Genomic DNA, 24,619 nt, shown 5'->3' with positions numbered 1-24,619 from the left:
GCACGATGCCTTGAGTCCTGGTGCCAGTGAAGCTATGACAACTTTTGGTATTTAAGGCTTAGAGAATAGTTTTATGTAGCATATTTTTTTGCAAAGAATTTTGAGATGTTAATTTCTGCATAGATCTTCCATGTCTTTCAGTGACCCCTGGCCATGGTAGAAGATCAATGGTAAAGTAATACTATTTTTTTTATCAGCCTAATCCCATTGAGACAAATTCACCTTGTCCTAGGAAGATAATGCTCAACAATAATTCAGGTTTGGCCTTCTCTGCAATATCCACGATTGACTTTTAATGATCGCTGTGATCCAGGAACAGCTGAAGAGAACTTGTAATTAGAGCAAATTCAAGCTGCTCTTAGCCTGCAGTAAAATTCCATTTTTAAATAGCTTTTTATTTCATATTAGCAGAGATCTTATGTGTTATCCCAGAGAGAGAGTAAGAGCAGTTACCACTGACCTGAAAAGCCATTGTGACTATAAATGTTTCACAGTTTAGCTGAAGTTTTATTGGGTGGGATTTCAGGGATCTATGCTACATAATTCCCCATAGTCAGTCAGTTGCTTGGGTCTTTACTAGGACAGGCAGAAGAATCTGCCATTTGTCTGGAACATGATTTTAGTCGTTAGGCAGGGAATAGAAACCAAGGGGAGCTTTGTCCTCTTGCCTGCCTAACTGAAAAATTTATGCTACTTCTAACTGGGCTTTCAATGAACTCTCATAAGAATGGAACGTAGGCAGTCTTGATGCCAGTGTTGAAGTGTGCCACACAGGCAGTAGGTAATGGCACATGATCATCTACCGCAGGGCAAGGTGGTAACTAGACAGGCCATGTGAAGGAAGATTTTGACTAGTACGTTCACCACTCTACCTTGTAGACAAGCCAGGTCTCCATTTTCAGAACGCGTTTGATGTAATCTAATGTAGCATCTATTAGCTATCAAGTAAAATGATCTAGCTACTACGTAGTCACAGTCCAGCAGTGGAAGTACTTCAGTTCCCAGAATTCCAGAAGTACTTTTCTGCGAGGAAAATCTTTTCATTGACTGTATCATGGTCTTGTAACTTCTGTCTTGACCAGACAGGCTGTTTTAAGGAAAGTGTCATTTTTGTCCCGTGTGTTTGTGAGGATAGAAAGGCTAGAATTGTGTAACAAGCTAAAGAAATATCTGAACTTGTTCATAGCCTCTTCCAACGATTCTGGAAATTAAGAGAATTCTTTTTCAGTCTTATGTTGTTGATGCTGGATCATTCTACATGCTAAAATTATTCTAGAAACTAGCATTTTTCTCACAATAGGCATCCTTTAAAGTGAATTATAGTCAGTAAAGGAATTGTAAAAATGTTAGATTTCGTTTTTATTCTCCTTCAGTGAATCCAGAGCTAATGATCTTAGCCTACGAGTTAAAAGATTATTTTTCTAGCTGCTGGTGCCACAAACTCTGTGGAATCTAAAAATCTTCGTGTGTTCTGATTTGTCACTGAAGACATTACACTTGTGAATTTGACTTCTAGTGATGTTGCACAAGACAGACTAGAACTCAACTCAATCTCCCAGAGCTGTATTGTCTCTGCAGGGCTAATGGGAAATAAAAACTGGTGAGCAGCTATGGCTTCAATATGCACTAGGAGCAGATATGTTGAGTAAGGCTTTTAAAACTGGACAATACAGGTCTGTGTGCCAATAAGGAATTGGAAATTGTATGCGTCTCCATCGCTAGCTTTTCTGACCCTATAAGAAGGCATTATTTATTGTTGATTATAACCCTTTGAATGCCTAGCACTATATATTTAGTGTGCTGCAGAGGATACTTCCCATCAGGAATAACAGGAGTTGGACCATCAAACAACTAAAACACAGCATAAGATGTAAACTATACATCCCCCATGTCTTTTACTAGTATAGAAACTCCTGCCTAGGCTGCTTATTTAGTTCACTGTAGTTCATATTTCGTTGTTGCCCAGGCAAGACACACTGCCTGATCTTTGCAGGATAAGATACTTTAGCACAGCAGTGCAGTCAGGATGAGGCAGTTCAGGAGGGGGAGGAAAAGAGGTTACTTACTAAGTCACTCTCTGTGCTTTGTCCCTACAGAACTGTAGAAATCATGTGGTTGGCCACAAACCTTTTTGAAGAGTATTTGAATGTTACAGGGCGCACACAGCTATCCCTCCAGTCCTGCATTTTGCTGGTCAGGGTATACGTACCCTTCCCCTTGCTGTGCAGAGGCAACGTCAGGAAGACAGACAAATACGTGTTACATAAACAGGGGTTTCATTACCTTGCGAGTCTTTAATGGACTGTAGCTCCAAGCACAGTGCTATGGTCAACTTTGTTAATGCGGCATTAGATGAAGATATTAGAGCTCCACATATGTAGAGAGCGTGAAGATTCTGTTTGTCTTCACCAGTGCTAACTGAAAGAGTCTGACTTGCTATCAGGTTGTTGCTTTAATTGTTGGCACTTGATTTCTTTTCTGTGTCATCTTTCGGAAGCTTGCACACTGAGACACTACTGTTGTAGATAACATGCCTTCTCTTTTTCCACCGGAGAGACCTGTCTAGTTTGAAAGGGTCTGTCAGTTGCATAAATATCATAGTGTTTATCTAACATTTCAGGTCATGTAAGCAGTGATATTGAATAGATATTTGAGAGCATTAGAAGGAGTGTTGAGTAGTGAGAGACATCCTTACAGAATGTCACCAAACGGGGCAATGTCTTTTGTGCTGTGCCGGATCATAGTCTCAGGAATGTGGTTTGAAATGAATGAGGATCACTGCACAGCTTTTATAGCTCCTGGTGTGTGTACAGAGAATGTTGGACAAGAAACAACTGTGTTTGAATTCAAAATGGAAAGATACATATCTACTGCTGCAGCAGCTCATCCGCTATCCTTCTTGTTGAATGCGGTTGGCTTTTCGTCTGTATCAGCTCTGATGTGTGTGCTATGACAAATGGCAGGTTTTGCAGATCCATGTGACCCTTACTGGCTAGTGGGAACCAAATCTAGTGGAGATGACTGTGCTTTAATGGCATTAAAATCAGTTCCTTTGTAGCCAGCCCTACATGGTCATTGTCAAGCTGGAGTCAACAGCTGCAAAGTTGTTTTATGTCTGCACTTTGAAGTGTCCGCACTAGGGTAGAAGACATGAGAGTCCTGATGACAAGTGTTTCCAGCACAGGGTGGAGAAGTGGAAATGTTTTCAGGATAATTGATTGATGGAGGGCAGAAAATAAGCGTTTAATTGGAAGTTATAGTAGCACTTAACAGAAGCTATTGGATGTTTATCGAAGTGTCTGCGGTTTGTATTTCCTGGTAGGTGAAATTGCTAAATGTAGAGCAAAGGCCAAGGTGCTTGGGTTATTGGTGGTTCCTTATTACTGAGCCCAATAAAAGCACATTGTCCTAAGATTAGTACAGAAATACAAAAGATGCATTGGGCTGCTTGGATTAACTTAACTTAGTGCGTCAGACCAACCCTGTTGGTGGTTAAAGTTGCTGGTTGCTGCTGTGATCTGCAGTGCTTTTTTCTTTATTTCAGTTGGCCCGGAGCTGAAGAATGAATCAGAATTTCAGTGACTTGTTAAGGCTGTAATACAAACTGTCATTCACTATATGTTTAGTTAAAGATGTTGCCAGCTGACATAGTTTGGTTTTTTTTTAACATGTTAGATCATTTTTATTTTATCTAGAGCAAGGCAGGGAGCAATCTTAGGCTTGATGCTTTGGACATTGAAAAAGGTTTATTTAGCAAAATTCATGTTATAAAAATGTTACCAGGGAACAGGTGCCAACTTATCTGATGTTGGAAGTCGATGTTCTTTATAGCATGAAGAAAATGTACTGTTCATGATAGCCAGTCCACAGGCAATTCTTAGCCAGATCAATCTGCTATTGCCTCATAGTCTGAGGTTCGGCTATAATGTGTCTGAGTCCATGCTGCTATTCATCCTCATTGATTGCATGATAGAATTAGCCAGTTAATATTGTATTTTTGCAGGTGATAAAGTAAGAGTGATCATACTGGATCAGACTAATGGTCCATCTAGCCCAGTATTTTGACCGAAGCCACTACCAGAGCTTTAAGGGAGTGTACAGAACAGGGCAGTTGGAGTGATCCACCCCCTTTTCCTCTCCAGCCTTCATTTTGGCTAACAGCCACTGATGGACCTGTGCTTCATGAACTTACTCAGTTCTCTTTTAAACCCAGTTATATTTTTGGCCTTTACAACATCTCCGTGCAACACGTTCCACTGGTTAATAGTGCGTTGTATGAAAAAAGGTTGGTATGAAATCTGCTGCCTCTTAATTTAATCAGGTGACTCCTGGCTTTTGTATTGTGGAAGAGGGTAAATAACCCTTCCCTATTCACTTTTTCCACACCATTCATGATTTTACAGACCTCTGTGGTATCCCGCCATAGTCATCTCTTTTGTTATCTGACCAGCCCTAATCTTTTTAGTCTCTCCTCACACAGAGGCCATTCCATACCTTTGATCATCTCTGCCCTCTTCTGAACCTCTTCCAGCTCTGCTATATCCTTTTTGAGATGGGGTGACCAGAAGTGGACAACAGTATTCCAGGTGTGGTCATATCATGGATTTATATAGTGGCCTTGTGATATCTTCTGTCTTATTTTCTATCTGTTTCCTAGTAGTCCCTAACATTCTGTTCGCCTTTTTCTTCACTGCTGCACATTCAGCAGAAGCTTCAGAAAACTGTCTCCTGCTTTCCGCTGCAAGGCAAGCATCTGAGCTAACCCGTTGCCTTAGGTTATTCTGAATGTCTCTTTCTGATGTCCACCATTCACAGCACAGCCTTTCGTGTTTTTACAGAGCCAACAGGGTTCATTTTTGATGTGCAATCCAACACCGTGATGGCCCAAGGAGGAACCTTTGAAAACATGAAGGAGAAGGTAAGTGTTACTACGGGCAATTCTGTAGGTTTTCTTTGGCAGTGGAAGTGCTAGTGAAAGTGCATCTCTTAGTTATTGCTTGAGGCATGGGGAAAACATGCACTGACTAAAGTTTTTGTTTGGACAGTTTTGCTCTCCAAGATGCATTGTCCTGGCCTATTAAAACCGTATCCAAGTGATCCCATGTTCCATACAGTATAATACCCTTTGATGCAAGCTTCGCAGTTACAATGATGGTACAAAGAAGTTAAGCAAGTGGCAAAGATGTGACTCCTCCTTCCTCTCTTCCAGATCAGTGCAGTGCGTGCGGTGGTTCCCAACAGGAGCAACAATGAAATCATCCTGGTGCTACAGCACTTTGACAACTGTGTGGATAGAACAGTGCAGGCCTTTATGGAAGGTAACAATCTCTAGTTTCGTCATCTGGGTAACTGGGCTTTAGCGACAATGTTTATTGCGGGTTTCGTTTAGAAATAGCATGGCTTTTCAGCAGGCACCGTACAGCTTTCAGGAAAGGGCCATGTGCTGTTTTTATACAGTATGTATACTTTGGCTGGGGACTCTCTCAGATCTTCTTCGCAAAGCATCCAAGTATGGACTCTTCCCAGATTGGCTTTCCTGGAAGACAATCCAAAGATGTTCCTCTCGGCCTTCCCATAATTTTATTCAGAATCCGCCCCATTAGGTTTTAAGAGGAAAAAGACAGTTACTTTGTACCAAAAGATACCGAATCCAGGAGATACCAAGTATCTAACCATTGTATTTCTTGCTCGTGTGCTCAAGAAAAGGAATGTCTGCATCAACCTTGAGGTAGTTCTGTCCTCCCTTTTGAAACGTGGATCACAGCTCATGTATCAGGAGCCGGTGGCATATTGCATCTGACCAAGTTCCTACCTTGTAGGACAGGAGGTGTTCACCAATGAAACTGTCTTTTTGCACTTCTTGTCTGTTTCTTGTACTAACCCTCACTCACAGCATGGTGCTTTACCTCTGACTAAGAGTACATATGAGTTGTGCAGCTACTCCTAATGCCTGGAACAACTTTATAAAATTGTCCTTGGAGGGGAGAGCCGTATAAATCCTCTGACCTGGACTGAATCCTGTTTAGTCCAAGTTCCAACATGGCTAAAATCTTTAACATGGCAGTGCCGATAGGGGGTTTGTTACCTGGAAGCAGCCAGCACAGAACATTATATCGGAGGAGTCAGTCTAATCAGTGGGATGTTCCCAAAGCAAAAATGAAACCGATCCTTTCATTTAATCAGCTAAGAGAATTGAAACTTAACTTCTTTACATCATTTGCTGCAGGACACATTCCAGCTGCTCTAGATATGGAGACTCTCTGGTTTTTGCATGGCACGGGTGTAAGAGAGTGTGAAGCATTCTCCATTGCTTATCTTAAGTTTCATTTCAGGCAATGCCAGTGAAGTATTGAAAGAATGGACAATAACAGGCAAGAAAAAGGTAACCTTTAAAATGTGCTTTAACTTACTTTGCTAGGATCTATATCACCCTGGCATTTTCTTCTTTAATGGCTCCAGGGCATGTTAGAGACCCAGCACCCTTTATAATTCCATGCTAAATCATGAAGAACAAGGAAAGAAACCACAGGGAAAATACAGGTACAGATAGATATATTGCTGTGGGCAGAACTGCCTCACATGAGGTGGTCACCAGTCCAGCTAGTCTAACTCCCAGCTGAGGTGAAATGCTTTATCTCATGACTTCAAAAGAAGGTTTGAAACCCCCCAAAACACCATAATGCATTTAGCTCAGTTCTGTGGTGTAATATTGATGACACTGCCTTGCAGAATCACCATGAACGCTTACTACCTTGGCCACACATTGTCCTCCCCTGCCCTTTGCCATGATGATGGAAACACTCCCTCCCTCCCATCCCACCCTTATGCTGCGAGGCTCACATCTTCGTGGGAGAAGTTGTCATTCACTTTGCATGTGTTCAGCCTATTCTGTGTGTCCCATCATGAACCCGTGGGGCTGAGCAGCCTCTGCTTTGGTGCCCTTCTTTGCAACGCATGTTTTGCTCATTGATAGTTTTGCCTGCTAGTCTGTTCAGAGCCCTACACAAACAGTTAACTTGGGGGGGGGGTTCACTTATTTTTTCAGTGATTAATACCATCGCATTGAAGTACACTACAGTGTAGGAATTTAAGCTATGATCATACCAAATTACTCTTGCTAAATAACCAACAGGCACTAAGGAGCAAAACAAAATACTATAGCTCTGATGAGCAGAAAGTATAGGAGACGTGGGGGAAGAGAGGGAGTGTGTGAGGGCTGATGGTGGATGGAACAGTGAGTCACTTCTTAACGGTGGATAGGTGTGAGCTGAGGCAGGGGTTATGGTATCATCTCCTGGATCACTGTCACCCAGCAGGATTAACCACGGGGAGGTAGTGTGGAATGTCACTGCTGTGTAACTGAAATGAAAGGTAGGGTTCATCTGGTAACGGAGGCTCGGCCTCCCCCACCAGCCGCTGCAGGGGCTAGTGCACTCACACCTCATCTTTTTTTGTTGAATAAATCCCTCCTGCGTTTATAGGACAAACATCCGGGGTCTGAAAAAGCATTTAATTCAGCGATTCCCGGTCAGTAAGCACAGAATGAATTTTCCCTTCAGGAATTAAGCTTAACCTATTTTTTGTGGGATGGGAATTTAATCCTTAGAACAAAAAGAAGAAAACGAAACCCAAACCTGCAGTTGAAGCAAGCCCAGGCCTCTCAGATCCTGGTAAACTGGCATCCACCGAAGGGGAACAGTCTGCAGCTTCCTCTGAGAAGGGCGGGATTAATGGTTACCATGTCAATGGCTCGGCCAATGATACGGAGTCTGTGGACTCGCTGAGTGAAGGCTTGGATACACTTTCAATAGATGCCAGAGAGTTAGAGGATTGTGAGTCTGCCACACCTGACGTGCCCGATGGAACAGGTTAGACTTTCTAAAGCATTGTAGGAATTGAACAGCTCAGTAATTTTTCAAACAGCTATTTTCTCCCTTCTGTTACTGCTGCCTTTCTCTGTACCAGTTCTGAATACGGAGGTGTTTTTAAATGGCATTAACTCTTTGGCTGTGTAAATACTCTGTTTGCTTTCCACTCTGTGGCAGTTGTCACAGAAAGAAGGGCTGCTCACCCTGCTGATTTAAGTTTTGGTGGGAAGGGGGCTGTTGAGCCTGGAATACTTTCTGTGCTCCCTGTTTTGTTTGTTTGTTTCCCTGAACTCACTTGCTTTTCTACAGCAGTGTCTGAGCTAGACAGTGGAATAGTGGACTTTGAGCCAAAGTCACCAATAATGCACTCTTCCCAGAGCCCTCCATCTGTCAGGCCACAGCCAGAGCAGAGGAATGCTAGCAAGTCTCTGTCTAGGTCCACGGCAAGCAATCAGACGTCTGCTTCCTTGTCTCCAGCAATGCTGGAAGATGTTCCGGTTTCTTCTTCAAACAAGAAGTTAGGTAAGGCCTTGAGGATTTACATGTGCTTGAGTTATAAAGCTGGTTACCTCCAGCAGGGTTCTGTGACCACCTCTCTGGTTGTACTGTCCAAATTTAGCTGGTTGCTGGTGGATGGAGAGGCACACTGGACTTTCTTTGTAATGCATACTAGCATCCTTTTTATTATCTGGTAACTGGTAGTGCACTCTCCTCTCTGTGCACACCTGGAGTCTTGACAGCAGTTTAGCTGTAATGCCTGTAGCACCAAACCCATCTCTACGACAGGGGTAGTAGATAAGCAGTCACTCATGCTGCGTGTGCTTAGCCTGTTTCTCTGTGTGTCCCATCATAGGGACTAGAGCTTGTGTGCTCTTTCTCCTCCTCCATGAGAGTTTGTCTAGGAGCCAAAGCTTCCCAGAGACCCAGTTACAAGAAACAACGGCCTCTGGTTATTTTTCCTCCCTTCTGTTTTCTCCACCTCTGTTCTGTTATCTTATCAGCAGGAAAGACCTCTGAGACCCCAATTTTAAACACCATCGTTATCCTCTGCTTTAGTGAGATGAGAACATCCAGCCCCTAGTGCTGGTAGTTCACCTTCTTGCTGTAATGAGGACCGTAACGAGCCATTGCTAATTTAGCTTGTCGGGGGTGATGGCAGTCAGGGAGCTGCAGAGACGCACATAGGCATGGTGATCTGCTCTGTTGGAGATCTGAAGTGTAGAGACAAACTTTTGTAACAAATAGCCAAGCCTTTCATCTCTTTTTCTTTCAGAGGAAATAGCTCTCTGCATGGATTTGATTTAGTTTCTAAAAGATTTCCCTTCCCCTGTAAACTTTATTGACAACTGGACAATTTTTCCATATGATTCAATGCTTCTGCTTGTTGTTCCTTGATGTGGGCTTCCATTCAGTAGTCCCCCAATCTGTAGCAAAGAAGCGACACACAAGAGATGCATTAGATTTCTCCTGTGTATGAAAATCCAGTGACACGTCTGTGTTTTCAGCTGTAAGGAGGAGATTTCGTAAGCCCAGAAAAACTTGCACATGTGGAAAACTCCGCAGCTGTCCAGACTAAATCCAATGTTTTTGTAACAGGAAAAGGCAGAGGGGAGTTTAAAGCCAAGCAGTCTGTGGTTTTGAAATGAACTGAAAGACGCCTTTATGATTTATCACAATCTGGAAGATTTTATAATCTAATGTGCTTGGCTCTTTTGTTATTTTTATTATTTTCTATCGATAGGTTCAAATATTGAAAAATCAGTGAAGGACCTCCAGCGTTGCACAGTCTCATTGGCACGGTATCAGGTTGTGGTTAAAGAGGAGATGGATGCCTCCATTAAGAAAATGAAGCAGGCCTTTGCTGAACTGCAGAGTTGGTAAGTAGAATAGGAAGAGATCCAGCAATTAGGAATTGGGATCAACGAACTGAGTAAATAGGAGACCTAATGTTTTACCTCATGGATCGTTTCTTTGTCTTTTCCCCTTGCCCCGAACATTGCACATCAACACTGTTAAAGAATAAACAGGAATTCTAGGTGCTGGCATCAGCAACACCTGTATCAGCCTAGGGCCTGCTGTGCCTTAGCACACCTGCATTCCCAGGCTACAGCCTTCATACGGCCCATGTTGGAGCAATGTACCACGTGTGCCTTATTCCCACCCCAGCCATGACTCTCTGGAATTGCTGACAGGGTGCTGCTATCGTCACTGCCCCGACATCCAGGCCAACACACACATTCTTCTAGACACTGATAATCTGAGGAAATTCACAGGTATTTATCATCTTAATCCTACCAATTATTGCAGGGAAACGCGGTAAGAGAATGCTGTAGTTTTCTTCAAAAATATAAATGTTGGGGCTTGGTGGTAATTCCGTGTTAAGGGTAGTGTGACGGGTGTGGAGGGAAGAAACCCAGTGGAAAAGAAGAAACACACGTGAGAGATCATCCCACACAACCTTAACTTTGCCCCCTCCCAGGCCCGCCTTCCACACTATGGAACTGCTGCACCTTGCATGTGTCACAGCTATGTTATTGAAGGACTTATTTTAAGATGATGCCCTTTTAAACTGGTAGTACCTATTACATAGCTGTCTGTGCTGAGTCTGTCATCATTTTTTGAGGAATTCCCCTACGTGATGGTCCCAAATAGGGTCAGTTTTGGTGAAGAAATGTTAAAAACTCACTGGAGTGAGTCACGTTGCTTGACAGGCAGCTAAATAGAACTCTTGTGATAAGGGATGAGAGTAGATTTCTGTGGCAGGCTTGCAGATGTGTTAAAACCTGTCTGGCGACTCAGCTGGCCATAAATAAGGAGTGAGGGTTTTGCTGTAGTGATGTAACTCAGTTCAAATGCTGTAGTGGTGTGTGATCACCATGTCTTCAATCCGGTAAACACGCACATGCTTAACTTTGCTACTGTGAGACAGTCTGTTGATTTCAATGGAACTACTCCCAGGAGCAAAATTAAGCATGTGTAAATGATTTCAGGGATGGGGCCTGTATCAGCAAATGTGTAGATTCCATAAACTGGTGTCATCTGTAGTGTTTGAAGCAGATCTGTGAGGCATCCTTAATGTGCTCCCAGCTGTGGGCAGAGTTAAGGCTGTTTGGGTGACGTTGCCTTTGTTGCAAGGCTTTCTAATTGTTTGGGATGTCTCGGTGTAACCTTAACTTGGAATTTCTGGTCTTTCCAATATTCTCAAGAGATTTTCCCTACAAATAACTGAGATATTTACAATCTTAACTGAAGTGAATGTTTTTATGGGTGGGAATTAATACTATTTATTATTTATGATCTGTTTCCGTAGATTTTCTGTGGCAGGAGTTGAACTAATATTAATTATTATTACTATGACCTTTTTCTGTCAGCAGCTTTATCCTCTGCCTCTCTGTAGGGACAATCTCTGAAAAACCTCCCATTGGAATGGAAAGCTTTGTGTCTGGTTCTGTATCAGTAATTCCATGCCCTTTGGATTATAGTCCATGAAACACTCGTGTCTTTTTTCCAGAAAGGGTATAGATTCAAGTCCCGTTTAGCAGCATTGCTCCGATAAGCTCTGATTGCTGAGAGACAGAACCAGCACGAACCAGGAAACAGTTCCGTGAGGCAGAGATGTTGAGTACATGTCTGGAATGCAGCCAGTGGGAACCTCCTTCAGTAAATGCCAAATGAAGTGCCTCCCTGCTGGGAGGTTGTGTATATAAGATTGATAAGCCAGGGCTCTGCAGCCAGGTCAGTTTAACTTTAGAGAGACGATGACCTGCCCTTTCCCGAAAGTGACGCACTTGCCACTCAGTTGGGAAGTAGGTTTGTGCCTTCAAGTATCGTTTCAACGGCCTTTATGCTCCATGCTTCAAAGAACAATCAGTATGTTTAACTCCTGTTGGCACAAACCAAGATCTTGGCACTAATGGTGCCCACTGAGCCATCTCTCCCGCTGGCTTTCGGCTGAAGAGTACTTGCCCCAGTGCTAGATTCAAAAGCCGTCTGTTCTTTGGGGGCCCGGCATTGACTGAAAGGCAAAGTTCAGACTCTTTAGAGGCCGTGCAGGTGGGCTGCAGAACAGCTGCTGGTGCTGTAGCCATCAAAGCTGTACTCAGATGACTGCCATTTGATTGGCTGGTTCATGTCCTCTTACACATTTGTTACAGACCTGACGCTTACACCAAACATGAGGCGCTGACGGGTTGGACTTGCTCCAGTCCGTGATGACTGACACTCTCCCCAGAATGTCAGGCCTGTCTCCGTGTGGAAATAGCCAAAGGCATTCTTAAGCCCTCGGACGTTCTGTTCAGCCTGTGACGTTTCCAGTGTTCAGCAGAGCGTTCTCCAACCTGGGCTCTGCTGAGGCGTTATAAAGCAGTGAAGTGGGCATTGCAGTTGGCTAGTCAGTTGGGGGCACTGCCTGGTGCTGTGCTGAAGGACTGCAGTCTCCTCTGCTTCTCAGATCCCCCCCTCTGCTCTTTCTGTCTTTGGGTTGGCATTCAGGCTGGTAGTATTGACCGGGGAACATGTATATTGACCAGAATGCTTCACTCCCTGGTATGGGGAGAATGGCTTTGCGCACAAGGGATTGAGCTTTGTGGGGTATGTGGACATGCTGTGCATTGGGTGCTGGATCCGGGAGTCCCACCTCCGCTTATGCATGTCACATGCTGTAGGTTGCCTTCATTGTCTTGTGGAGGAGCTGCCAGGCAACCTCCAGTCTTTCAGAGACTGTTGTATTTAAGCCTGAAATAAACCTGGCCCAAAACCCTTAGTGTGCATGTGCAAAGGCAAACATCTGTTTTACTTCACTAACGGGCAACATCTTGCAGGTGCTGTTACCAGAATTTGGGTGCAGCTGAAGTCAGCTCCTCTAACACTTGGTGAGATCACAACGGTGTGGTCAGCATTATTTCACCTTCCTCATTTTCCCCTGAATTTCAGCAGCTACCAGCTGGCTGGGGTTTTTCCTCTCCTAAACTTGCTTTCTCAGAAGCTGCACTTCAGATCTCTGCTTTGAACTGGTCTCCCCTCCCCCCACATAGATTTGCCCCTGAGGCAGAGCAGTCAAAAAATGAATCCTTGTTTCTGAAAGGGTCTGGCACAAGGCACTTGTTTCTTGAACTAAAAGCCGTGCAGTCTGGATTTTTCAGTAACAGACCATTGGGTTTGGATCTGAGAGTCGCTCGTTCAGTGTATGAACCTCAGGCAAAGCCACTTGACCTTTGTCCCTTAGTGAGCCCAGCTGTAAAATTGCGTAAAAGGCTCCAGCTGAGCTTTGCTGGGTAAACTAAATTACAAACCAAAGCAAACCTGAGTTCACACAGGCTGCCCGGCCTGCTTTTGGGTTTGCCCAGCAACCAATACAGAGGCCTGGAGTACTAGGCCAGGAATGTCTGATAGAAACAGGCGGCTGCTTTAGCACTATTGTGTGTGTAAGTAGGGTGCAGCATGCGGCTAGTTCTGGGGTGGTCACACGATGCACAGCAAGGCTACTTCTAACCCTGGAGATAGGCAAGGGTTTTTCAGGCCCTGCACCCATGGCTGAATAGTCGTTGGTATGCTCTGTCGGGGAATCCTTCCTGGCACACAGTGTGGGATAGCGTTAGCAGAGTGCAGTCATGGGGTACAGGCCCTTCCTGTCCCCTCATGCTCTGTACCACACAGTCTGTCTGAACTGGTTCTGATGTGGTTGGGAATTGTCAACCAGGCAAGGTTAAGTCGCTTCTGGATCTTTTTAATTTTGTGCTCGTTCATTACTAGTAAATTTTGTGTTTGTATTCTGGTAATGCCCAGAGCCCCCCAGCCAGGGACAGGTTCCTCTTGTACTGGGCATGGACGCACTGTCTGCTCTGAGTAGCTCACAGTCCTAGAAATGGAGGGCAGAAGAGGTCATCTAGGACATCTCTCCCGCACTGAGGCAGGACCAAGTAACCTTAGGCCATCCCTGACAGGTGTCTAACTTGTTCTTAAACACAGCCAGGGATGGGGATTCCATGCCTCCCTTGGAAGCCAATTCCAGTACCTAACTCTCCTTATAGTTAGAAAGTTTTTCCTAATATCTGACCTAAATCTCCCTTGTTACAGGTTAAGCCCATTACCTCTTGTCCTACCTTCAGTGGATATGGAGAACAACTGATCACTGTCCTCTTTTTAACAGCCCTGAACATAGCCGAGGACTTCTCAGGTCTCACCCACCCCTCGGTTACCTTTATTCAGGACTAAACATACCTAGTTTTTTTAACCATTTCTCCTAGGTCAGGTTTTCGGAATCTTTTATCACAATTGAGCTCTCCTCTGGACTCTCTCCAGTGTGTCGTCAACACCAGGGACAAGTAGTGTGGGACAGTTCTCTCCAGTGTCTTACATCCAGCGCTCCTGTTAACGCAGCTCAGAATGTTAGCCTTGTTGTGATCCACTATCACCCTAGATCCCTTGGTGCAGGACTAACGTGCAGCCAGTTACTCCCCCCCATTTTGTATTTGTGCATTTGGTTTTTTCCCTCCTAAGTGCAAAGTACTTCACTTTTCACTGTTGAATTTCGTCCAATTAGGCAATACAGACACAGTGATAAGGAAACAGAGAAGCCCAAGGTGTGTCTCTAACAGAATTCTTAATAGAACTTGCCTCCCTCCCCTCTTTGGAGGAGGGAGCAGAATGGAGACCTGAGCCCCTCCCCATCTGTATCTGAATCCAGACTCTGGGCATTGGCCTTTCCTCCTTTGCCTCCACAAAGTCTGAGTAACGCAGGTTACTCAAGTGCCCTTCTCCACAAGGCCTGGTCCTTTGCGCAGCAGCTACAGGAAGTGCCTCCTTGTCTGCTCTTCAGTGGTTGAGCTGAGCAACCAAAGGAGCGAACTGAAGATCACTTCCCAGTCTGAACCTGGTCCTCACCTGAAGTTCTAGCGAGAGCTGCCAGTGCAGGCTGCCAGCTGAAGGTCTTGGGGAATTTTTAGTCTCCTAGCAACACATATGCAGCCAAGTCACAGTACAACTTACAGGCAAATGAGAGAGGGAGCTTCATTGTGATCCTCTTGGTTTTGCCTTTGCTGGAAAGTTGTTACAGTCATAGAGGGCTTTGGGGGGTCATGCCATGTTCTTTGACATCTGTGGGCTGCTTTCTGTGTGTGGTGACAGCTGGAGGCCAGAGTGGTGTCTTAGCTGTTAAAATCTTGAATGTCACACATACGGGTATGTGTGAGAGAGAGAGAGAGAGATCCTGAGCTTGTCAATTCATTCGTAAGGTGTGTTCAGCTGTTAAAGTGCCTCTGTGGTATAAACTTCTGCATCAGCATTCAGCCTTTGTGATTAGAGGAGAAAATCCCTCCCTCCCCGCCCCCCGTGCCTGCTGCTTTGCCATAGCAAAGGCTGGAGAGTTGGTTTGAAATGCTGTTAGCATTGGGCCTTTGCTGGGATTTCTTAAGTAATCTTTCTGTTGCTGCACAAAAGCCATCTTCGTACCCTCTCAGCAGCTTCTCAGAGGTCTTCCCTCAAGCCTGCCATGTGGCTAGCCAGAACAGAGGAAGTATGCTTTTTAGCGTTGTGTTTCATAACAAGCCCAGTGAACTTTGTCTGTGTCTGCCCCCGTCCCAGTGAGAGCGTGAACACAAATCCCCTCTCTAACGAGGCTGGTTACCAACACTGTCCACACAACATGAGATGGGGCAACGAGAGACTTAAAGTATGTCCCTGCTGTGTCCTAGAGCTCAGCTCCTACTGACAAATGGTGGTAAGGTCGGGGTCTTGGCCATCAAGAGTTCTGGGTTCTGCTCCTGTACTTCCCCGGACCCAGCCTGTGACCTGGGCAAGTCACTGAACTTCTGTGGCCTAGTTTCCTCATCTGTGAAAAGCGGGTTTTGCTGATGCAGGTCTCCAGAGCACAGCTTTACCATTCTCCCCTCCCATGTCATATGGGGATTGCACTGGTGCCCAGGCTGTGCTGGCAACAAACCCGGTAATTTATGTGAGCCAAAGTGGAATTGAGTATCAGAGGGGGAGCCGTGTTAGTCTGAATCTGTAAAAGCAGCAAAGAATCCTGTGGCACCTTATAGACTAACAGACGTTTTGGAGCAGGAGCTTTTGATGCATCCGACGAAGTGGGTATTCATCCACGAAAGCTCATGCTTCAAAACGTCTGTTAGTCTATAAGGTGCCACAGGATCTTTGCTGCTTTTAAAGTGGAATTGGGTTTTGTAATGCTAAAAACATTCACACAGAGCTCTCAGATTTCCAGCCCAAACAGTCACTGAGAGCGTTGAGGTGCGTGCTAGACGGGACAGGTTGCGGTCATGGGAACACTGGCTTTCTGCCGCCATCTGCTGGCCTGTTCTCTGCTGATTCTGACCAACATCTAACTGAACAGCCTCCTGCTTCTGTACTGTATGCAGCTGGCCACATAAAGGGAGGGGAGCTTTTACTGTCTGCTTTCCCCCCAGAAAGTCCTTTGGTAACTGGCTTTGAATTCTGGGTTGTTTGTTTGTGAACTCAGGCTCTTGATCAGACCTTTTAATTCCTGTCACCTTCTCTTCTTAGCCTCATGGACCGAGAGGTAGCGCTGCTGGCCGAAATGGACAAAGTGAAAGCAGAAGCAAGTAAGCCCTGTTTTTATTTTTTAAAAATGGCTCATCTTAACAGTTGGTGCTGTTCCACTCTAACAGCAAAGTTAAACAGACACTGCCCCAGTGAGAGCAGTATGTGCAGTACATCTTCCAACTTCCATTGTTCCCAGGTAAACTAACCCCTTCTCCCCTCACCCCCCCCCCACACTCTTTTAAAAGGTTTCTCTCTATGGGTTAGAATGACATTTAGCTGTTAAAGGGGCACAAATCAAAGCTGGTCACAAGCTACATTTGTTTTGCTAAGTTTGGGCTTCAATGCTGTAAAAATTCTAATTCCAATGGAAAGTTTCTTTTAAACAAACATCCCTTTGTAGTGGTTGCAATCTGACCAGTGTGTAAGAGCATTACAAGAATAAAGTGAAATTCACTAGCCTATTTTTATGTTCTAATGAGAGAAATGAGTGACATAAATGGTGAACAGTCAAGTAAATATAAGAGCCTTTCAATTTTAATAATCCAGGGGGGTTACAAAGCTAAGGAAATATTTTTAACCAGGTGAAGTCCCTTTAAATACTTATACCTTTCTTTATATAACCACTGTGTTTTGTACTTGGTCTTACTGTACCAGGTTTGTTTTTAATCTGGCTGAAACTTGCAGTGCCACCAAGACTTAACCAAAACGTTCTGTTACCAGATAAGGTAAACTATTCTAACAAAAGGCAGAATATCTGGCTTGTGGTTGAGTATTAAACAATTTCTCCAAATCATTGCTTTCTCTGTGGTGCACCAGTTCCAAAGGCTGTTTTGTGCTAGGAAGCAGGATCCCTGGCAGCACAGAAAGTGTAGGCTGAAGCTGAGGGCATAAATTCCTCTTGGATGTCCTCCATCTCAGTTTCTGGTATTGTACTGCAAATCAGCTCGGCAGCTGCCCGTCAGTGCAGGCAGTCTGGGATGATCAGGAAGGAAATGGAATTGGAAGAGAGACAGATTCTGTTTTCGTGTGTGTGCCAGTGAAGATGTTGTGCTAATGACCCTCAGAAGTGCTTGGGATTTACTAGAAACAAAACCCAGATCTGTTCTTAAACTCACTTCCAATGGCTTCCCTAGCAAGACGCTCTTGTGGTCAGAAACAGGTCAAATCTGGACAGTGTAGTTAACTTGTAGATTACAAAATGGTATTGTGGTGGTGCTTGAATGCTCCATTTCTCAACCCAGCACCCCACTGTCTGAGCTGCCCATTTGGGTGCTTGGTTAAACCTTCCATGTCCCAGTGAGATGCTTGGCAGATTGACTCTTTCTTCAGCATTCATTCTACATAAGCTTTGGTCTCCCTTTCATTATATTTCAGTGGAAATCCTGGTCAGCCGACAAAAGAAAGCTGGGGCGCTAAAGAAGATGACTGATGTTGCCGTGCGCATGTCAGAGGAGCAGTTGGTAGAGCTTAGAGCTGACATAAAGGTGACCGTTTTTCCTCCTCCGTCCTATTACAACAGGCACTGACATGAGAGCTCTGCCTCTGACGCATCCCCAGGCCTGTGTTTGGAATGAACGGCCTTTTGCATATGCTGTAATGAAATGTTAGTTATGCCCGGTGAGTCAGGTATGTGCCGGCTTTCTCTTACTGACCCAAGTGAAGTGACCATTGAAGGACACACAGATTTCAAATGGAGCCAGGTGAATAGCTGGGAGTTCTAAGCTCCAGTCCTGTGTATACATCAAATCACTCTGCCCGTCTTCTGCAGAAGTACATTCAGGGCAGCACCTGTGTCTGTAAAGCTTCCGTTTCTTTTCAGCACGAAATAGCAGTAGTTCCCAAAATAGATTCGCTCCTAGCGGTGCACGTGCATATTGTCCAGGACGGTGTAGTAAGCTTCAGCGCACTTTGTCCTGCATTTTTTCGTACAGCATTTGGTTGGCAAGATACCGACTTCAGCAAACAAAGGGCCTTTTGGTCCTTAACACCACTTCACTTAGTGCAGCTTTTAACCATTTTGAATTGGCCCGGAACAGGGCTTCTGGCATGGCGGGTTTGCCTGGCAGGCTTCTGCCAGGGCTCGCACCACAGGGTGTGCTGACGATTTGGGTTGGTGTCCCTTCCACCAGCATCAGCAGGCACCTGACCGCTCGCTGAGTACCGTTGTATTCAGACACATGCACTTATTTCTACCACTAGAGGTCAGTAAAATGTTCTCTACAGGCTGAATTAAAACCCAGTCTAAAAGTCAGATCACCGGTCCGCTGTGTTCTCCCAGCAAGTCCGTCCTAGACCAGCTTTGTTTCCCCCGCAGCTGGATTATTGCTGCCGATAGCATCCAAGGCTGATTCGCGAGCCACCCTGACTTCCGTAGGGTGGAGAGCAGCAGACTGAGCTGCTGAGATTGAGTTACCTGGAAATGTTAATTTCTGGGGGAGGCTGCAGCCACTTGTTTGGTTGCACATGTGTAGGTGGAACTGATGCAGCAGAGCCCATGCTACTCCAGGGTGACTCGTGGCTTTAACTGTAACCTTTCTTGGCAAGGCTGTCAGAGCCGTGCCTGACCTGAGGCACTGTTACCAGGCAAGGCAGAAGGCTCTGATTTCAACTTCCCATCTTACGCGCCAGTTTGTCACCAGGCATTAGCATAAAGATTGTGTTAACTTGCAAGCATTTTCTTTCCCATTAAGCACTTTGTCAGTGAACGCAAATATGATGAAGACCTGGGCAGAGTGGCACGATTCACTTGTGACTTGGATGCAGTAAAGAAGAGCATCAGCTCATTTGGGCAAGGTGAGCTGGCCTGAGGTGGCAGGTGAGAAGGTGCCTGGCGCAGAGCTGGCAGGGATGGACAGGGACAAGTACTGTTGCAGAGGAGAGAGTTCAGAGGAGCCCCTGGATTTAAACAAGGGGCCAGTGGTAGAGCACTGTCTGGGTGGGGGGCTCTCTGCTCTGGAAGAAGCTTCCCCTCTGTTCAGAATAGCCGGAGTCTGTTGACCTTCTGCATGCCGCAAAGCCCCTGTATCTTCACGCAGTGCGGTGGGCGGTGAGCTTCGGTGCAAGCCCGGATTGGTGGTGGGGATGAGGAGGGTAGCAGTCTGCTGGCCGTTTAATGTTTGTGTTTAATGTATGGTGCGAGAGCAGGGACCCCGTGTAGCCATATGTATAAATGTGAATACATCAATAGCATTGACAGTGTGGTGTATTACCAGAATCTGTCCAGATCCTATTTAAACCCCACAAAAGCTCTGGGAAGGCTGGTCAGTTCTCTCAGGCCCTTAAGTTATGCAGGAGTGAAATGGTCTCCTTCATCGGGAATTTGCTTAGTTTGGGGAAGGAGGGACACGTCTAGTGATGAAAACGGGACATGATCCTGTCGGCTTTCGCTGGAATGTGCGGTGCTTTCCAGGCCCAGTGCCAGTCAGGGCCCTTTCCCAGGGCGTTGTAACGCCAGGGTGCTGACCCCCGCCAGCTGAGCTTTGGCACAGATCGTAGGCTGGTCAGCAAGTGAGGAGGTAGTGTAACTACACCGAAACATCGTTCTTCCCTTCGTGTCATGGAGTGAATAGCGCTGTCGCCCACATTAGGTGAGATTCAGGGGACGTGTGTGCGTGTGGAGGGGCATGCAATTCCTTTACGCCATCCTTCATTGTGGTTCCATTGCAGTTTCCCATCCAAAGAACAGCTACTCAATCAGAGCACGGTGCAGCTCCGTCGCGTCCGTGTCCTTGAGCCCGAGCGATCCCTCCACCCTGGAGCGTGCCTCTGCTCCCAGCCTTCCCACCGCAAGCAGGAAGCCCCCGTCCTCGGCAGAAACACCTGCAGCTGGAGCCAGCACTGGCAGCCGTCCATGCCAGCCTCACCGAGAGGTAAGTGACGACTTCACAAGAGAAGCCTTTAAATATGGCATGGAGCTCAACCCCAGCTCAGGGCCGTTTCCTCTGTATTTAATGGGTCCCTCCTGCCAAGTGCCTGGTCTGAGGGCATTCAGCTTGCCTGGTGCAGACTGGGCAGTGGCAGTGTGCCCTGCTCACAAGACAAGAGGGCATGATAAAAGTCCAGGGCATCACAGCATGACAGGAGGAACCTTGGCTTTTCTCAGAGAGCAGCACCCCCTACTTCCGCAATGGCAGCTGTGGGTACGAAGTCAGCCACAGTTGCATGCTGCAACATCTCCTGGGGAGGAGCACGTCTAACCCACCACCACACCTGCCTATCTTCTGAGACAGTCCCATGAGGTGCCACTGAGCTAGGGGCTTCCAGGGTGCTGGAAAGGCGGTGGCTGGAGAGGGGATCATCCAGGTGTCACGGAGTGTGGGGGAGTCCGGCCCTGCACCCCTCTTCCTGGGACCCACAGTGACTTTTAGCCAGCCAGTAAAACACAAGGTTTATTGGACAACAGGAACACAGGTTACAGCAGAGCTTGCAGGCACAGTCAGGACCCCTCCCTCGAGTCCTTCTGGGCTTTCAGGGTGCTTGGCTCCTAGCTAGGATACCCTGAATTCCGCCCACACAGCCCCAAGTCCAAACTCAAACTGCTTCCCTCCTGCCACTCCCTTCCTTTGTCCCCTTCCCGGGCAAAGGTGTTGACCTTTCCCCTCCCTTACCTAGCTCAGGTTACAAGCTCCGGTATCGTCCATCCCCTAAAGTCCTTCCCTGCTCTCCCATTCCCCACACAGACAGCCCCTACTCCATCACACCAGGGCCTTGGCACGAGTGGTTCATAGATCTCTGCTGCACGTAGCTCACTCTTTGCAGCTGCTGGCTCTGCTAGTCTCCTCTCTCCAGTCCCTTGCCAGCCTTTCTTTCTGTTTCAGGTCTTCCAGGGTAACAGGAGACAAGGCCAGGGCGACCGGCCCCAAGGCCAGCGCCATAATGGCCCCTCCAATCCAGGAAGACACAACAGTACGAACCGGTACAGAAATGGGCCTTGGTATCAGTCCAGTTCCCGGTCTCAGAATTCCCAGTTCCGACCTCCAGGGATTGCTACTGACCCTGGCCAGACTCATTCCACAGGAACCAGTGGAACTGGTGCCGCCTCCCTGGCGAGCCAGCCCGTCCCCTCAGCACAGATGCATCCAGGCGCACCCAGCACAGACACCAAGGGGCTCCCACAGCGTAAGCCAAGGTCAAGCCAGCCTGAAGAGGCAAATTCCTGAAAGGCTCCAGATCTCCATTCCCTCCAGAGATTCAGCTTGATAACTGGACTGTAGGACACTCTTAGCTAGAGCTATTAACAAGGGAACGTTTACACTTCTCTTGTTCCACGTTTTTCTCTCCTCCCTTGTGTGTTTCCTTCGTTTTCTTCTCTTTGTGGAAGCTACTTAATGCGTCTCCATACGCGCTACTGCCATGTGACGGGTTCATGCTTTAGCAGGAGTGCACTTTGCTGCTGCCAGAGCTGCGGCTTCCCCTGGGAACTCCAAGGATCTCGATGGCTCCGTTTCCTTCAGAGTTATCCACGGAACCCCAGGCGGAATCCAAGCCAAAAATACCCTCCCAGTTTGGTCCTTGGTGAGGCAGCCCGTGGGCGGAGCCCCACCCCCAGCCAGCTCTCGCTGGTAACAGCACATGGTTCACACTGGCAATGAAGAGGGTCGCTGTGAAATGTGAGTGCTGGGGCTTTAACTAAGGTAGTTGTCAGATTGGAGGGAGCCATACGGAATCTGTCTCATTTTCCTTGGAGCTAATCTGAATTCCAGCCGTAGCCTAGGCTGAAACTGCTCACCCGAGTCCCAAACCCTTGTTATCGGGACCCTTCAGTGGAGCCAAGCAGCAGTTGTAAAGGCCCAGGCATATTTCCTGTACACATTTAGATGTTCCCTATTTTTAATGTTTGGGGGGGGAGGTCTCTATTTTATTCCCCCCTGCCTGTCCCTACCCCATGTTGTCCCTAAACTAAATTGCTAACCGTAACAATTAGCAGTGCTAACCCTGGGTAACACCAGTCAGAGATTGCTCACAGCATTCTTGGTAGTTGTACAAATAAAGACGATGCTGATGATGGACACGCTGAACTGGTGTCTGTGCTTTCCTGCAGTGGGGACTGCTCAGTCACTCCCGAGCTCGGAAAGGGTGGGATAAGGAGCTTTCACCTCTGGGGTGAGTGGTGGGGACCGAAAGCAGGTCTCTGACCACGTGTTCTCAGGCTTAGGCAAAATGAGTTGGAGAAACTGATGTGGCTGAAATTCCACATGGGTGATTCTGTAGTGGACTGTTTGTAGGGACAGTAAACCACCCCCCTCCCCCAGCTTTTCAGTCAGTGACTGCAGCATAATCCCACAGCGGGGGCATGTCTGCTAGGGATTGCACCATCCCAGTGCCGGCCGGGGTCATTAGCAGGCCTGAGGTCAAGTGCCTAGAACTTAATGAAGACTGAAAATGCCTCAGTGACAAAATCTGAGCTGTGACATTGCAGATCAGACTGAACGGGAACTCCCGGCTTCCTCCCTTCCGGCTGGAGATCGTTGCTGGGTTGGAGGAGGCTGGGCATTGTGGAAAGAGGAATAGTTTGAGCCTTGAAATGGGGACCTCATGTTGAGTCCACATCGGGGTTCTTTGACAACCCCTCCCAAAAGGGAAATGCTGATAGCAAAGTCTCTGTGCATATTGGTGCATGAACTACAGCATCGTGGTTGTGATTGCACCAGAGGAAGTGATTTTCTTCCAAGTGCTTATTCCTGGGTGTCTAGAACATCCTCAAACATTCCTGTGGTGATGGAATTTCTCATGCCTGGCAATTAAGTCCTTTCAGGGTTTTGAGTCTGGTGACTAGTTTTACTAAATAACCCCCCAGCTTCTGAGCTTTAACCGTTCCAGTGGCATTTGAGATGAGATAACGTGGATGGCTTCTGGCTATTCAGTGTACAATCACTTGGTGACGTTTGAAAACGTATCGCTAAAAAACCCAGGTACATGTCTGTAAATGTGACATAGGTGCAGCCCTTTGGCATGCTACAAGCTGCTCAGAGGAGAGCCTAGCTTTGACCCACACGTGTTTAAAAATGTGCCTTCTTTCCTAGTGTAGACATGGCCTCTTGGCTTGACCTCTGCAGCCTTCTCCACCCAAAGGCACAGTGTATGTTACTTACCGCCTGGTTCGTGCTGCTGGTTCTGCATGCAGCCATTACACACTGATTCTCCCCTGCTCTGTCGAATGCAGAAACCAGGGAGGGATTCGGTGACACAAGGCAGCATCTTTTGGTGTCAGCTGTGTAGTGTCTGGGTTTCCAGTGCTAGTCAGTCAAGTATTTGAATGGAGACTTCCCAGTTCCCAAATATATGACGGGGGACAAGGTCCCCTTAGCGCCAGTAAGCTTGAGATGCGCTGATGAAAAGCTCTGCAAATGGAATCCCATTTGCCTTCTGCCCCCTTTCCTGTCTCCAAGGCCTGATCCCTCCCTGAATCCGTTTCCCTCTCCCTTGCCCCCGGGAGCTTTCATCAGTCAAATCACAAGAACACAAACCCATTCTTCGCGCTCTCCTGGGTTAACGCCGCTTTTCGCTTGCAGTGGCTTTACTGGCTTTTTGGAGCAAATCAACGTGACAGCCACACTCTCCCATCCCTGAGTCACTGCCAGGGGGACGGAGCGGCTGGAAAGGGATTTCAAAGGGACCTAGTTGAGAGGCAGTGTCGGATCTAGTTCTGCCTAGGCTCCTGGGTTCGATTCCCTGCTCCCCCTGGGTTAGCGGGGCCTCAGCTGAGTCACTTCGCTCCTGCTTCCCTACCAGTTAAAATGGGGACAGGCTACCTGCTTTTGGACCGCACTCCTCCCTTGTCCCCTCCAGGCAACGCGGGGCGGAATGGGTAGTGTCGGCCCGTTTGTCCTGTGCAGACCATGGAATTGTCAACAGCTGAAGGCCCTGACGTTCTTCAGAGGGAACCTCTTACATGCAAAATCTGTACGTAAAAAACCCAATCCCCAGTGTTACGGGTTTTCCCCTGGTTTCTAATACAGATTGGTCTTGTCATAAATAAAAGCCAGTAAACCAGCCCTGGGGCCTGCAGAAGTGTGTCCGCCACTGGCACAAGCTGCAGCTACGTGCACTTCGCTGCAATAGGAAAATTGGCTTGAGGGGAGTCCTGAGAAATTGCAAATAAACGTACGTCTCTTAATCAAGACCCTGTGGGCTTTCCAGTGCCCAGAAACACGTAGATGAGAGCGCTGATAAATACAGACAGCTTGAGAGCAGCTCGGGGAATCAAGCTGTCACCAGGGGCACTGCTGAAT

General features: G+C 46.8%; 1 protein-coding gene across 3 annotated transcripts in view; it reads left to right on the top strand.

Annotated features, from left to right (window-relative positions):
* Positions 1–22,405, top strand: part of SPATS2 (spermatogenesis associated serine rich 2) — a 39,222-nt gene extending 16,817 nt beyond the window's left edge. For 2 of the 3 annotated variants that reach the window (XM_030554781.1, XM_030554783.1), the window contains 11 exons: positions 4,839–4,918; positions 5,210–5,318; positions 6,333–6,382; positions 7,607–7,868; positions 8,178–8,390; positions 9,610–9,745; positions 16,389–16,447; positions 17,763–17,872; positions 19,079–19,181; positions 20,055–20,257; positions 21,206–22,405. In XM_030554781.1, the coding sequence (XP_030410641.1) occupies positions 4,839–4,918; positions 5,210–5,318; positions 6,333–6,382; positions 7,607–7,868; positions 8,178–8,390; positions 9,610–9,745; positions 16,389–16,447; positions 17,763–17,872; positions 19,079–19,181; positions 20,055–20,257; positions 21,206–21,547 (1,667 nt within the window). In that variant the 3' untranslated portion in view covers positions 21,548–22,405. The remainder of the gene's footprint in view (positions 1–4,838; positions 4,919–5,209; positions 5,319–6,332; positions 6,383–7,606; positions 7,869–8,177; positions 8,391–9,609; positions 9,746–16,388; positions 16,448–17,762; positions 17,873–19,078; positions 19,182–20,054; positions 20,258–21,205) is intronic. The other variant, XM_030554782.1, reaches the window with a different exon arrangement.
* Positions 22,406–24,619: the final 2,214 nt, after the last annotated feature.

This window comes from Gopherus evgoodei, chromosome 3 (genome assembly GCF_007399415.2).
Source record: "Gopherus evgoodei ecotype Sinaloan lineage chromosome 3, rGopEvg1_v1.p, whole genome shotgun sequence".
NCBI lineage: Eukaryota > Metazoa > Chordata > Testudines > Testudinidae > Gopherus > Gopherus evgoodei.
The sequence above is the reverse complement of the archived record's forward strand: the minus strand, read 5'-3'. Positions and strand labels throughout refer to the sequence as shown.